This window comes from Halichoerus grypus, chromosome 2 (genome assembly GCF_964656455.1).
Source record: "Halichoerus grypus chromosome 2, mHalGry1.hap1.1, whole genome shotgun sequence".
NCBI lineage: Eukaryota > Metazoa > Chordata > Mammalia > Carnivora > Phocidae > Halichoerus > Halichoerus grypus.
Genome location: NC_135713.1, coordinates 98,102,816 through 98,116,149, shown reverse-complemented (window position 1 = coordinate 98,116,149; position 13,334 = coordinate 98,102,816). Strand labels below are relative to the sequence as shown.

The 13,334-nt window shown below is 47.0% G+C and overlaps 1 protein-coding gene across 1 annotated transcript; it reads right to left on the bottom strand.

Moving 5' to 3' along the window:
- Window positions 1–8,072: 8,072 nt before the first annotated feature.
- Window positions 8,073–10,632, bottom strand: FOXD1 (forkhead box D1). Its single transcript, XM_036085720.2, has one exon. The coding sequence runs from the start codon at window positions 10,225–10,227 to the stop codon at window positions 8,791–8,793; it is 1,437 nt and encodes a 478-aa protein (XP_035941613.2). The 5' UTR covers window positions 10,228–10,632; the 3' UTR covers window positions 8,073–8,790.
- Window positions 10,633–13,334: the final 2,702 nt, after the last annotated feature.

Here is a 13,334-nt window from a genome sequence, read left to right as displayed (position 1 = left end):
TTTTGAAGAAAACAAGACCCAAACTTGGTGACTTGCCCTCACAGTTCCTTGGTGATGACAACTTAAAGGTGGGGTTAGTGCTTGACCTGAATACGGGGGGAAAAATCTTGGTGCCTAGGCACCCCCAGTGGTCCAGGACCTGGACTCTCTGAGTTTGCATATTGATGTGTCTACGATTTCTGCAAGTGGAAAAATATTTATTTTAAGGTTTATAAAAGAATACAAGAAAAATAGACTATGCTTTATTTTTTTAATTTTCTTTGATTTGTAATAAAATATTTAAGCATGAGGGGGGCAGTATCCTAGGGTTTTTCACTGTGCCTCTATTTAACTCTTCACAAACCCATGTGAACATAAACTCATTCCATGTAGGTCATAGTCTCAGTTCACAGTAGTATGAGCATTTCCTGATGTGCTCTTCCTCCCTCTCAGGTCTTCACAGAGAAGAAGCAGTGGCTAGGGATACCACTAATAGGTGATCTATTAGTAAAAAGCCTTAAAAACTTGGAAGGAAACTCAAATTTATAGTTTTCTGCACGGAAGAGTTTGGCACTGAGTTATCTCCGAACCACATAGACGCTTAGGTGTTTTAGGCATTTTGTGAGTAAACTGCCAAACTAGAAAGATATTGTCAAGAACCAGACAACTTCTGTTTTGTTTACAGACTATCAAGATTTTTTTTTAAAGAGTTCTGTTTAAAAAGAAAAAAAAACTGAAAAAAAAAATCTTCCTACTCTTCCCTCCACCCCCACTGTTTTCCTGCTGCAGTGGCTTTTTCTCCTGTTGCTCCCTGAGTGTATGCTTATGTTACTAGAGGCAAATTGGTGGCAGGGATTCTTTCACTTGTTTCCTATATTTAAAGTAGGAAGAAAGGGATTTGCAATGTAGCAGGTGCTCAATAAATACTGCAGACTAATCCCACTTTTCAAAGCTTAGAGGTTAAAGAGATGATCGGTAGATAAGTAACTAGAGACAAGAAATAGAGCAAGAGACTAGAAGAGTGGATCTAAAACACTGTTGGTTTGTTTATTTTAGAAGGGAGGAGAAAGTTAGCTGTCCAAATACACAACCAGCTGAAGTAGGAGAAAACACAATGCCATCTCTTCTCATTATCTCTAGGAAGGGTTAAGTAATGATTTATTTCATACATAGAGTGGGAATTTTGAAGAAAGGTGAGTTTTTACATATAGCCAAAGACTTCCTTAACTAATGTATCCTCCAAAGTTTAGAAGTTTTACTTTTTATTTCCTGGAAGAATAAGGATGTGAGAAAGAAGTCACAAAGGAATCATTCTATACATTTGTACAGGTTTTATGTTCTCCAAAATATTTTCACAAAAATTGTCTTATTTCATTCTCACAACCTATCCCCACACTCCCCAAAACTACAAGTGAGTGTAAAAGCTGATCTAACATTTAATTTCAACTAGTCTTATTTATCCTGTTGTGGGCTCTGGAGATATTTTTTGGTTTGTGATTTTTTTTTCCCCTTCTCCATAGTCAATCATTTATTAAAAAAACACACATAATCTTGTCATGGTCATTTTCATATATATGAAGCTCTGCATTAAAATAATAAAAAATAGAAATAGAGGACCAAGTTATTTTTCATTCATAATAATGCTTCATTGTTGATGTTTCAGAAAATATGTTGTGTCCTTTTATTGCTGAAAATATCTGCCTTTTATTTATATTAATGGGAATTCCTAAGCAAGTATGCAAAGAAGCTTCTGCTCTCTGCCATAACTAATATGTGCCCCTGCTTTGTCTTCAGTAGTCTGTTATTAATCAGTAGTTGCAAATAAGAGAATCCTCAATTTGTGCCTGGTTCCCCCTGGGACACAGAGGGCCAGGCAAGGCCTCAGGGCCTCAGATCTATCACCCTGGGCCTGCCAGATCCTCTCCTGGTGCTCAACAGACTCACTGGGCCTACGGACACATTCCATATAGCTTGTATTCTTCTTAACGGTTAGACAGATCCTTCTTTAACTGTAAGATCCTACATCCAGGGAAACACCCCATCTTGAAAAATCGAGTCACTCTCATTTTAAGAATAGAAAAATAACCTTCCAGACTGTCTCCTGATTTCAAATTCAGAATCAGAACTTTCCAGTTTCTCTAAATAAAGCCTCTGATATTAACTGATGGCTTTTCTTCCTGAAATGGGCTTTTGTTGTCTTTTACCGTGTAAAATCTAAATGAAAATTGTTGGGGAGCCTGGGTGGCTCAGTCATTAAGCATCTGCCTTCGGCTCAGGTCATGATCCCAGGGTCCTGGGATCGAGCCCCACGTTGGGCTCCCTGCTCAGCAGGAAGCCTGCTTTTCCCTCTCCCTCTGCCTGCTTGTGTTCCCTCTCTCACTGTGTCTCTCTCTGTCCAAAAAATAAATAAATAAAACTTTAAAAAAATAAAAAATAAAAAAATAAAATAAAAATGTTTCTGGTTTTACAAAAACACTCTTTCTCTAGAAAATCAATGTTATCTTGCATCGAGCACTGTCCCTTAGAAAGTGTTTATGCACCATATACACTTTCCTCTGCGGTCTGCAGTTCACTATTAGTCAGATGCAATCCTTGCCCTGACTCCAGCTTGGATGTCCTCATAAGGGACAAAGCATTGGCCCCAGCAACTGCCTGAGGAGGCTGGGCTTCAATAAGGATTCTGGTGACAACTGGCAAGGATGCATTGTTCCCATCCACAGAAAGATGTGATTCCAGCAGGTGGCCTGGAATTCCCTCCCCACAAAATCATTTTAGGGAGACCTCTAGCAGGCAGGTCTCAGCTTCAGGTGAGACTATCCTTTGGGAGGCTCTAAGGCAATGGGTTAATTGTGCAAGGGCTAAAAGGACCTGCTAACTCATATCATACACAGCTGTTTAAAGACAGAAAAATCTTCAAGAATGTGTCTGGATTGGGGGGGGCAGATTCTGAGAAAAATGATTTCCTTTCTCATTAAATGTTAAATCAGTTGATCAGACTCTTACATATTCTTCCTTTTTTCACATGGAGACAATGTGACCTTAAGTCTGGTTATAAAAACAGGCTTAGCAGTTTAGCAAAAAAATTCTGTCAGTTTGGCAGATTTCAACCATTAAAAATTAGGGAGAAAAGCAGAGAAAGTGGACAAATAGTACAAAGGTGAAAAGGTGAGGTAGGTGTGTATGTAATATTTTAGAGATTGCTGATGCAAAAAAGATTGGAAGAGTGATGCCAGGGGAGTGTCATATAGAACTAGGTAGACAAAGCTGACACATGTGAAATAAATGGCTACAGATTCCAAATGTATCTACAAGAAGGGGCTGGGGTATCTCCTGAGTAGAAGAGACAGAGAGCAGGATCTAGCAAGGAAGCAAAAGGTGTATGAGAAATAAATGACTGTTCTACACAGTGACCTCTAAGGCAATTGCCCTGCCACAGTGGGTGTTTAATAAATCACAATGATGGCCACAAAGAAGCAGTGTGATGTAAAGGAAACAAAATGGGATTTAAATACTCAAGTCCCAGTAGCTATGACCTTGGGCAAGTCATTTCATATCTTTTGAACCTTAATATCTTTATTTGTAAAATGGGATCAATAACAATTCTTGTCCTCACTATTTCAGTGTGGGTGAGAGAATATTAGTGAAAATCCTTTTTAAAAGTTGGTGTGTGCTGAGGGTAGTGAATGGAATGGACAGATAAGTGGTTCTGATAACTGATGCTGTTACAAGGGTGTGTTCACCTTGTGAAAAGCAATTGAGATTTGTGTATTTATCTGTATGTATATTATATTTCCTAAAATGTTTATTTTTAAAAGTTAGACTAGCTCAAAACAGTTTCTAAAGTCAGGATGATGATGATGATGATGATGATGATGATGTTGATGATGATGATGATGATAAAGACAAGGAAATTATAAATGCGGGCCAGAAACTCATAGTCTTTATCTCGTTTCTTTTTCTAGCCATCTTATCCCACCTAGAGGCTCAGAAATCAAAAAGGGGGACTGATGATAACAATCAGTTCTTTTCTATGTGTGTTTCTGCTTGTTACTGAATAGTATTTTCCTGGTAAAGAGGCAGGAGGAGTGAACCAGGAAGTTTTCTGCGTGCCAGAGCGGTCAACAATAAAAGGGAGCCCAAGCTGTTCACATCAAGGGAAAGATGTGATTAGAGAGATGTGACATGCAAAGAAATTATCTGAAAAGTGAATTCATTTGGGAAAGTACAAGTCCCAAGGAGCCGAGAGCAGCTGGTCATGATCAGATTCTCCATCTTTCTGTCAAATGTAATCGTATCCAAATTGGCAGGGTATTTATTGCTAAAGTCGAAGGGCCAGATTTTACACTAAACATATTTACACATTTACATTCGTGGCCTTATAAACACTCCACATTTCACTGGCCGTGACATCAAACACATTTACCAACAAAAAGCATATGCCTAATTACAAAATCATAGGGCAGAAGAGAGGCAAGCGGCAGCTGATGGGCAATGAGCGTGTGTGCGTGTGTGTGTGTATGTGTGACCCAGCTGTAACACCAGGAAACCGGGAAAGACAGGAATGGATGCTGACAATGCTGGGCCCACTTTACTTGTCCTCTGCTTCCCGGGCCTGTCCTTGTCTGGCTCAGCTCTAAAGGGGGAAGGGGACCCCTGGCACTCCAGTGTGTCCCATGGTTATCCCCTTGGAGGAGCCCAGAGATGCTGGAGGATTGCTGGGCACATTTCTGATTTAGATTGAGTTTGATGCGGATATGACCTTAACGTTACCCCCACATGACTTTTCTCAGTCAGTGATAAAAATAGGTATGAGCAAAATGTGTAGCCAGCAGAGAATTTTTAAACTAGAACTAGAGTCCTTAATTCCTGGCTTTGGGTAGTAAGATCAGATCCCTACCCATCTCTAGCAGTTGTAATAACACCATTAGCTGCTCCAAGCTTGGTCCTCCGTCAAGCAAGGAAATCAGAGCCACCGGGGCCAGAGAGAGAAAAACAAAACAAAACAAGCACAACCACTGGCCTCAGACAGCCCTTAATACATGACACAGGCTGGTATTCCATCAAAATAATCACCTTCTATCAGAAAAAAACACCTCCCCCAGTTCTCTCAGAGGACAGGCTACAGGAAGAAATTTGGTAGGCTCTCAAAAAAAACCAAAAAAACAAAAAAAACCCCTGAAAGGCAGAAGCTTTTTCCCCAGACGGATGCTTACTACATTCACTGTAAGCATTTTGGTAGTAAATATACCCCCAAATTCCAGTTCCACCAGCAGAAAATTTGGGCAGGAAAGGGCCACTGAGTAGGGGGACAGGAAAGGAGAGATGTGCAAACATAGAGAGGACTCAAGGAGAGAAAATGGGAAAGATTCTCACAATTTTCCCCTTCTCCTCCCCAGTTTCTTTTTTTCTTTTTCTCTTCTTTTTTAAGAGGAAGGGAAGTGACTCTTTAAATAAAGGCACAGGATGGGGATGGGGAGGAAACACACTGTTGAGCAGAAGCGCTAGCTTCTTATTTTAAAGAAATAAAATAATTACCCAACAGAGAAAAAAGAAATCAACCAAGAAACGATCTAAGGTCATGACACCATGTGTGGTACAAGGAGCAATTCAATCCATAAGGGCTTCATTACCCCCGCAATAGATAACATTTGGCTAAATCTAGCTGCAGAGTAAATCTCTGCAGCACAACAGAGCCCTGAATGGGGAGGCTCCTTTTTGTGTGGTCCTTCTCCTGGAGCTGCCTGAACCATTAGCCCCAATATATCCCTCTCCCTATTAACTGCAATTCCCTCCTGACTGCACTTCGGTCATTTGTCTCCAGGCTCTACGGGGGCGTTTGATGAGCAGAGAAACAAGACGAAGGGGAGAAAAGCGTCGGGTTAATGAGTTGTAGCAAATCCACACTTTGTAGTTGGGAGGAGGAGAGCTGGTGGCCAATGTTTGTCCAACTGGTTTATTTTTCGAGACCCAGCCTATTGAGGAAGGCTTGTTCAAGCAAGCTTCGTCCTTACAAACACACAAACATCCTTCTGTTTGCCTTCAAAGAAAAGAAGACCAGAGCTGGATTTGCATGCGAATGAGGAGCCCTGGGAGGAGACGTCCTTGCCCATCAAAGGCCGCGGTAGCTGGGCAGCCCTGGGGCCTTTGTTCTGGCACCTGCTCGCCCACGCAGTCTGACTGGGCGAGCCCTGCGCTCCTGGCCGCCCGGTCCCAGGCTACCGCTCACTCCCTGCCTGCCCCGCCGCCTTCGCTCCCCACTATCGTGTCCACCCGCCGCTGAGCCCACAACACCTCCGGTGGAACCCAGAGCCTGGAGGGTGAAGGGGGCAAAACTGGAGAGTGAGCAGGCGGGTGTGGCTTCCTTTTTCTTCCGGCTCAGGGGCTCACCGAGCGCTTGCGGTCTCTCAAGCCGGCGCGGGTGATTCGGAACCCCTCCTCCAGACCCCAAATGAGCCCAGCGCTGGATTGCACAGTGCCTTCTTACCATTCTCTTAAAAGCACTGACAACTTGGGGGGTAGAGCCCATCCTGGCACTTGTTTTACAGATCCGGGAATGTGAACAGAGAGGATTAGCTGGGATTCCCTGCTTTCAGGACATCCAAGCATCATGCAAAAAATAATACCCACGGTCTTGTTCTTTCACTCTCTCCTCATAATGACTTTCAGCTCTAAGTTTCAGATCTGTGACTTACAGAAGGCTGCGAGGCACGCCTGCAGGGCCCGTGCCGTTTGGGTTCCGCGTGCTAACGCCTCTCCACCCCGGTGCTGCTTGGGCATCCGGACGTTCTCCGTTCCAATGTCTCCTCTCTTAGCCGTGCTAGGGTAAAAATAACTTTTGCATATAAGATCTTGGTCTAACAGTATTTCAATCTGTATCTCTATATTTAGTGGTAAACTTTGAGGGTATCTTTAAACTGTTATTTAATCTCCTCCAAACGTTTGATAGGAAAAAACCCAGAACTTAATTTTGAGGCTGTGAGAGTCCATTTTTCCCTCCCTAAAAAGGGACATGAGGACAGGGCATCAAGGGTGAATGTCACTGCAAAAATACTGGCCTAAAATTCAGTCTTCGTTAACCTGATATGTTTAGTTGTGCAGATCTTCAGTACATACCTGTCTAGATTTTTGAAAAAGAATTTAATAAATGTATTTAACCTCCTCTGCAACTCACTAAGCATTTAAATTACATATTACATATGCTTTGGTTTTATTTGGAGCCCACGATAACATCTATCAAAACTAGAGTCTCACATTTTTTTTAAAGAACTAGAAATTGCCTGCAACAAGTAGTTAATGAAAACACTCAAAAGTTGAAAAAAGATATCCTAAATCACCAAAAATTGTATAATTACTTCAATAAACACCTGATACATTTTCATTTTTAAAGTGTGTGCTACCCTAAAATTGAAGATTTCTCTTACATACCCTAAGTTACTCATTTAAATTAGAATTTCACTGTTTGCCTTTTAGAATAAAAATTTCTTTATGCAATTCCTGGAATCCCTTCTGTCAAGAAAACAGTAGCTTTAAATACTAGAGCTTTCAAATAAAGTTTCCTTTATATATGTAAATATTATTCAGGACTTCAAAGCCACTTGAGTGTTGATCATATCTATTAAATTTTTTAAACTAAAAATTGCCTATTTGCTTGTGCTTTCATTACAATATAATGTTGTACTGCAGACTTTTTATAGATATATACAATATTGTGCTCAAAAGCAAGTGGAAATCAAATGAGGTGGGAAACTCAAAAACAAAATTAAAAGTTCTATAAAATTATCTGAGGGTAACTGTGGCATTAATTTAAATAGCCTCAATGTTCTTCAAAATGGAACAGAATGATGTTTGAAAATGAACACTAAAGTAACTTCTATTGTAATCATTTAAAAGTAATTTCTGATTTCTTGCAATGGTTTTGACCTATAAAATTTAAATGAAAAATATGGCATGATGCTTTTGTTAAATTCTCTTTGAAAATAAAATTTTCTATTCTATATTGGGTTCCTACTTAACTCCCATATAAATTTTTTTTAACAGAAAAGAAAATAAACTAAGAAGGGGACGACTGAAGCCCATTTTTTGGTGGATTTTCTTTGAAAATTAAGCATTTTATTTCTGAAAAAGTGTAAAAATCTTACATTAGAATAGTACAATAATAATTGCCAGTAAAATTTACAATACTCCTTGTAAAGAATACGCAGTAAGTACAAAATAAAAATTCCGCATATCTATTATGATACAAAACACAGGTTAAGATAAGAAATGGTAATTTTGACTTTTTTCCTTGTGTAAACATGTTAATTATTTTTCCTTTTCATGAAAAAGTACACCAGACGAGTGTCCTCAAGTAAAAACTATTGCTTCTTCGCTGGCACTCTTCAGGACCTTTACTATTTGTGTATCATTCTTTTAAACATTATTGATACTTTTACGCCTGGACCTGAGAATCTCTAGACCTCAAAAAGGCTTAGATTTTTTTTTTAAAAAATTTCCCACAAGTCAAGGAAGCCCCTTGCGCTTATACAAGGGAGGGCACCCACCAGCACCCTCTTCCTCCCACCCCGGGTCGGGGGGCTGCAGCATAGGGCGACTTTGCATAAATAGAGGGACCCGCAGAGCCGAAAACCGCGCCTCAGCTGCTGCCCAACACAGTCTGGTCTGAGAATCCCAAGCGGCGAAAATGGGGGCGCGAGGTCGGGAGGAGCCGCGCCGGGAGGAGCGAACAAAACACCAAACCACCAAGATGAAAAAAAAAAAAAAAAAGGAGCCGGGATTCCTACCTTCTCTCCCAAGCGCGCTAACATAGCGTTATTAACAATTTGAAATCCTAGCAGTAAAGTTCTCGACACTGGACAGGGCAGTCCCTTGGTGCAGAGTCCCCAGGGCGGCCGACGAGGAGACCGAGGAGGCGGCGGCTGCCGCGGCGGCCACGAGAGAGCGGGTGAGCGCGGCAGCCGGGCCCACGGCCGCCTGAACCGCGCAGCCGCCGCCGCCGCCGGCGGATCCGGGCGCGGGCGCGGACGGCGTCACCGGAGAGGGTGAGGGCGAGGCCTGCACGGCAACGGCGGCTTGCGCGGCGGCGGCGGCGGCGGCGGCCGGGCCCAGGCTGCCCCCGATGATGCTCTCGATGGAGAAGGGCGAGCGCGCCAGCGCCGAGGCGCCCGGGCCGCCTGCCTTGGCAGCCGAGGCCTGCAGGGGGGCGGGCAGGGCGGCGCCGAGCGGGTGCGGCCGGTAGCCGAAGGCGGTCCGGGCCAGCTCGGCGGCCGCGCCGTGCGGCGGCGGGGGCGGCGGGGGCGGCGGGGGCGGCGGGGGCGAGTGCGGGTGGAAGGCGGCGGCGGCCGCGGCGGCCGCGGCGGCGGCGAACAGGGCCGAGGGCGGCGCGTAGGGCGGCAGCTGCAGGCCGTAGCCGCAGCCGTACGGGCCGTAGCCGTAGGCGTGCGGGGGTGGCGGAGGCGCGGGAGGGAAGAGCGCGGCGGCGGCTGCCGGGTCGCCCGCGCCCGCCGCGCCCCCTGCGCCGCGCAGCAGCAGCGACTCGGCGGCGGCGGCGGCGGCGTTGGGCGGGAGCAGCGGCTGCCTCTTGAAGCGCTTCCTCCGGCGCAGGAAGCTGCCGTTGTCGAACATGTCGGCGGACTCGGGGTCCAGCGTCCAGTAGTTGCCTTTGCCGGGGTTGCCGGGCTCGCGGGGAATCTTAACGAAGCAGTCGTTGAGCGAGAGGTTGTGGCGGATGCTGTTCTGCCAGGCGGGGAACTTCTCCCGGTAGTAGGGGAAGCGGCCGCTGATGAACTCGCAGATCTCGCTCAGCGTCAGCCGCTTCTTGGGGCTCTGCAGGATGGCCATGGTGATGAGCGCGATGTACGAGTAGGGCGGCTTCACCAGGGGGTTCTTGGCGCCGCCGCCCGCGCTCGCGCCGCCGCCGCCGCCGCCCGCGCCCGCGCCGCCGCCCCCAGCCGCCCCGGCCCCAGCCGCTGGGGCTGGGCCCGGGGGCGCCGGGGAGGCCCCTGACCGCGGGGCCAGCAGGATGTCATCGTCCTCCTCCTCCTCCTCCTCCAGGTCCTCTAGCTCGTCCTCCCCGGCGTAGGAGCGCCGCCGCCGCCGCTGCGCGGGGACCGCCAGGCGGGACACGCCACCGCTGCCCTCGTCGTCGTCCTCCTCTTCTTCGTCGTCTTCGTCCTCGCCCTCCCCTACCACGTCGATGTCTGTCTCCTCCGCGAGGCCGGAGGCATCGGACATCTCCGTGCTCAGGGTCATAGCTGTGGCGCGGCGGCGGCGAGGCGGCGCATAGGGGCGCCGGGCTCCGGGCTCCCGCCGCTCCCCAGCCCGGGTCCCGGGCGGCGGGCCCGGCACGGGGGCGCCACGCTGGGGGCGCCGCCGCTGCTCGAGCTGTGCCGGGGGCTGCCCGGGGGCTGCCCGGCGGCTGCGGAGGCTCGCGCCGCGACTTTGTAACTCCTACGCTGCCGCCAGAGCCGCACGGTCTCTGCACTCCCTCGGCTCCGCGCGCACCGGTCCCAGGCGGGGGACTTGACCTTCCCCTTTTGGAGCGGCCCGCGCCCGGGTCAGTGAGGAGGGGGTGGCGAGACCCCGAGCGGGCCAGTCAGAGTGCCGGGCGCCTGGGAAGGTGCGGGACGGGTGAGAGTCTAGGGACCGAGCTCGGCGAGGCGAGGGCTGAGTCCAGGAGAGGGCGGACCTTTCCTCGGCTTATAGTAGGCCTGTCACATGGTGTGCACGTCAGAGCGCTACCGAGGGAAGGGAAAGAATGCCTAGGAAATCAGCCCTGCTCAGGAGAGAAAGTTTACCCGGAGGAGGGAGCAGCAACTGAGAAGATGGGGGGGTGGAGGCCGAGGAGAGAGGACCCCACCACTCCTTGTCAAAGGGGTTGAGACCTGAATTACGCGCTGGCCCGCGGTGGTCTGGACCTAGGGCCGCTGCAGAGGTAGAATTCCCAGGCTCCTTCTCTCCAATTAGCCCTCAGCCCTAACCTCAGAAGCACTCTCGTGACGCGACAGTTTGACCACTCGATGGCCTGTAGGAGCCGTCCAGCCCGGAAGTAACTCCCCTCCCCCAATCGTCCGAGGTGGTCCCTGGGGAATGGCTCTGAGATCTGTTGGGTTGTCCCGTCTCCCTCAGACTGGGCCAGCGGCTCCCCATCAAATCTGTTGAGAAACCCCCAGTTTAAGCACAATAATAATTGTTTACTGACCTTTTAACCTGTCCCCTTCGGTTCTTCTCCAGAGACGTTTGTTTTCCGCCATCTGTTAATAAAAATGTGGTTAGGCTGGCGTTTTAGTCACTTATCCGCAATTGAATGCCCTAGAAACTTGACAGCTAAACTAAGCCACTCTAATGAGAGGATCTGACAAATTTCATGGGAATAAAGAAAGTAATCATGGAATGCAGAAAAGAAATAGAAAATGTTAGTGAAAACCCAAATACACACACACAAAATGCACCTAGAAACAACTCAGAAAGTTCTTTCGTAATGGGTTAAGGGACTCTATAGTTCTTAGTAAGAGGAACATTCTAATCAACACTTCACAGTAATCTCAAAATGCTTAAGTAACTACAACATATACACATACCTCTACTCAGGCTTAATAATAGGAACTATATTAATTAAAAGTTTCAAACCAGCTTTTAAAAATGTTTTTGGAAAATCTAAATATTTTCAATAGCTACTGGTGGAAAGAAACGAAATAATATTGTAAAATAAGATTTGAGTTCTGTTCAGCCCAATTTTCCTTTTCAGGTGACAAGGTAGTAGAAATAACTCAAATACGCTATTTTAAGTATTCCTATCTTTGTCGTCAACTCTCATAATTGTGGCTAGTGTAAAAACCCTAATAGCTTGTGGAATTCACACTCACATAGCCATTCCTTTTGGATTTTTGCATTTCCCAAAATGCTTCTATTTCAAAGTGGGGACCGGCCTCAAATTTTTAGCTTTCTGATTAAAATGACCACTTAACAAAAACTATCAAAAATCAATGGCTTTCTGTAGGAACAATCATGAGCTGCCTTTGTGACGTCTTTTTATCCACCAAGTTTTTCACGTTTTCAAACGTCTTACTCCCCTTATCAATCAGAGTCTCAAAAATAAACTGACCCCCCACCCTAAGAGTTCTTTTAAAATCGAGTTTTTGTTGCCGAGGACAACTACCCCCCAGTTACACTTACAAATGACCCATAAAGTCCATCACAGATCTCTGAAAGATCTATGAGAACGCCTCAAAGTTCTAAATAAATTATTTTTCATTGATTCTCGTCTGAAAAATGGCTGAACCATTTCATTATTGTAATGGGCTCAGCATTAACCTGAGCCAACATTAATCAGCACTATTAATCAGGCATTACATTGCTTTGTTGATCTAGCCAGGAGTCCTTACTAAGGAGTTCACTTTTACATTTGGAAGTTGAAGTTTTATAAGTACTCAGTCGATAGCTAAATAAACACCATGATTTTCACTAGACTGAGGACTGGTGTGTGGCGAAGTATTTGAAGACAAAACGGAGAGGAAGAATTTGTTCGCAGACCATTAGTTACTTTAGATGATCAGTTACAGCCGTCATTCCATCACCCTGAACTTGTCTGGCCAAGGAGGGCAAAGAGATTGACTTTGCGTTCCGTTTTTGTAACTTTGTCCAAAGCTCCCTCCCCAAAGGGTTCAAGGGGTCTTCCCTGGAAACGTTTGAAAAACGTGGAAAATTATCTTCTGGCCACTCAGGGGTAAGTGTTAGGATTTAGTGAAGGTCAGAGCGGAAGATCAACCCAGGAGGAGCGCTGCAGGGACAGTGTTCACAGAGATTTGGGTGAGCTTTTCTAAAGCCCCACATTGGGGCACGTCACTTGCTTTGTTTGCTTTAGTTAAGCTACACATCCGTATGCGACCTTTAGCTCCGCGCTCGTGAAATTTCCGGAGCGCGGAAACCCAAGTGTTTCATTTCCCGCGTGGCCCCCTCTTGCCCCCCTCGTGCCCCACCTCCGAGCCTCCCTCCCAAGCGCGTTCCCAGTTCTCAGCCGCGGCTGGGAAATATCCACCGCCACCCACTCAAGCTAGCACGCGGGATGAGAAACTATTCTGTGAGGCGGGCTGGGGCCCACGCGGCGATCGCCCTCCCGTGTGCTCCGCTCGCGTGGACGCGGAAAGCTCCCGGCGCCTGCCTGGCCAGGTGGTGCCCACGTGGGGGAGGGCTGCCCCCTGGCGGCAGCGCGGCGCCCTGCTGGCCCCGGCTCAGGTCGGGATCCGGAGTTGGAGAAGCAAGTGTGGCGGGTGGACTCCCGGACTTCCCTCCCACTGCGCGTCCGGCAGCAGAGCTTTACGCCCCACTTCTTCTCTGGGACGACTGAGCAGGAGCAGAGG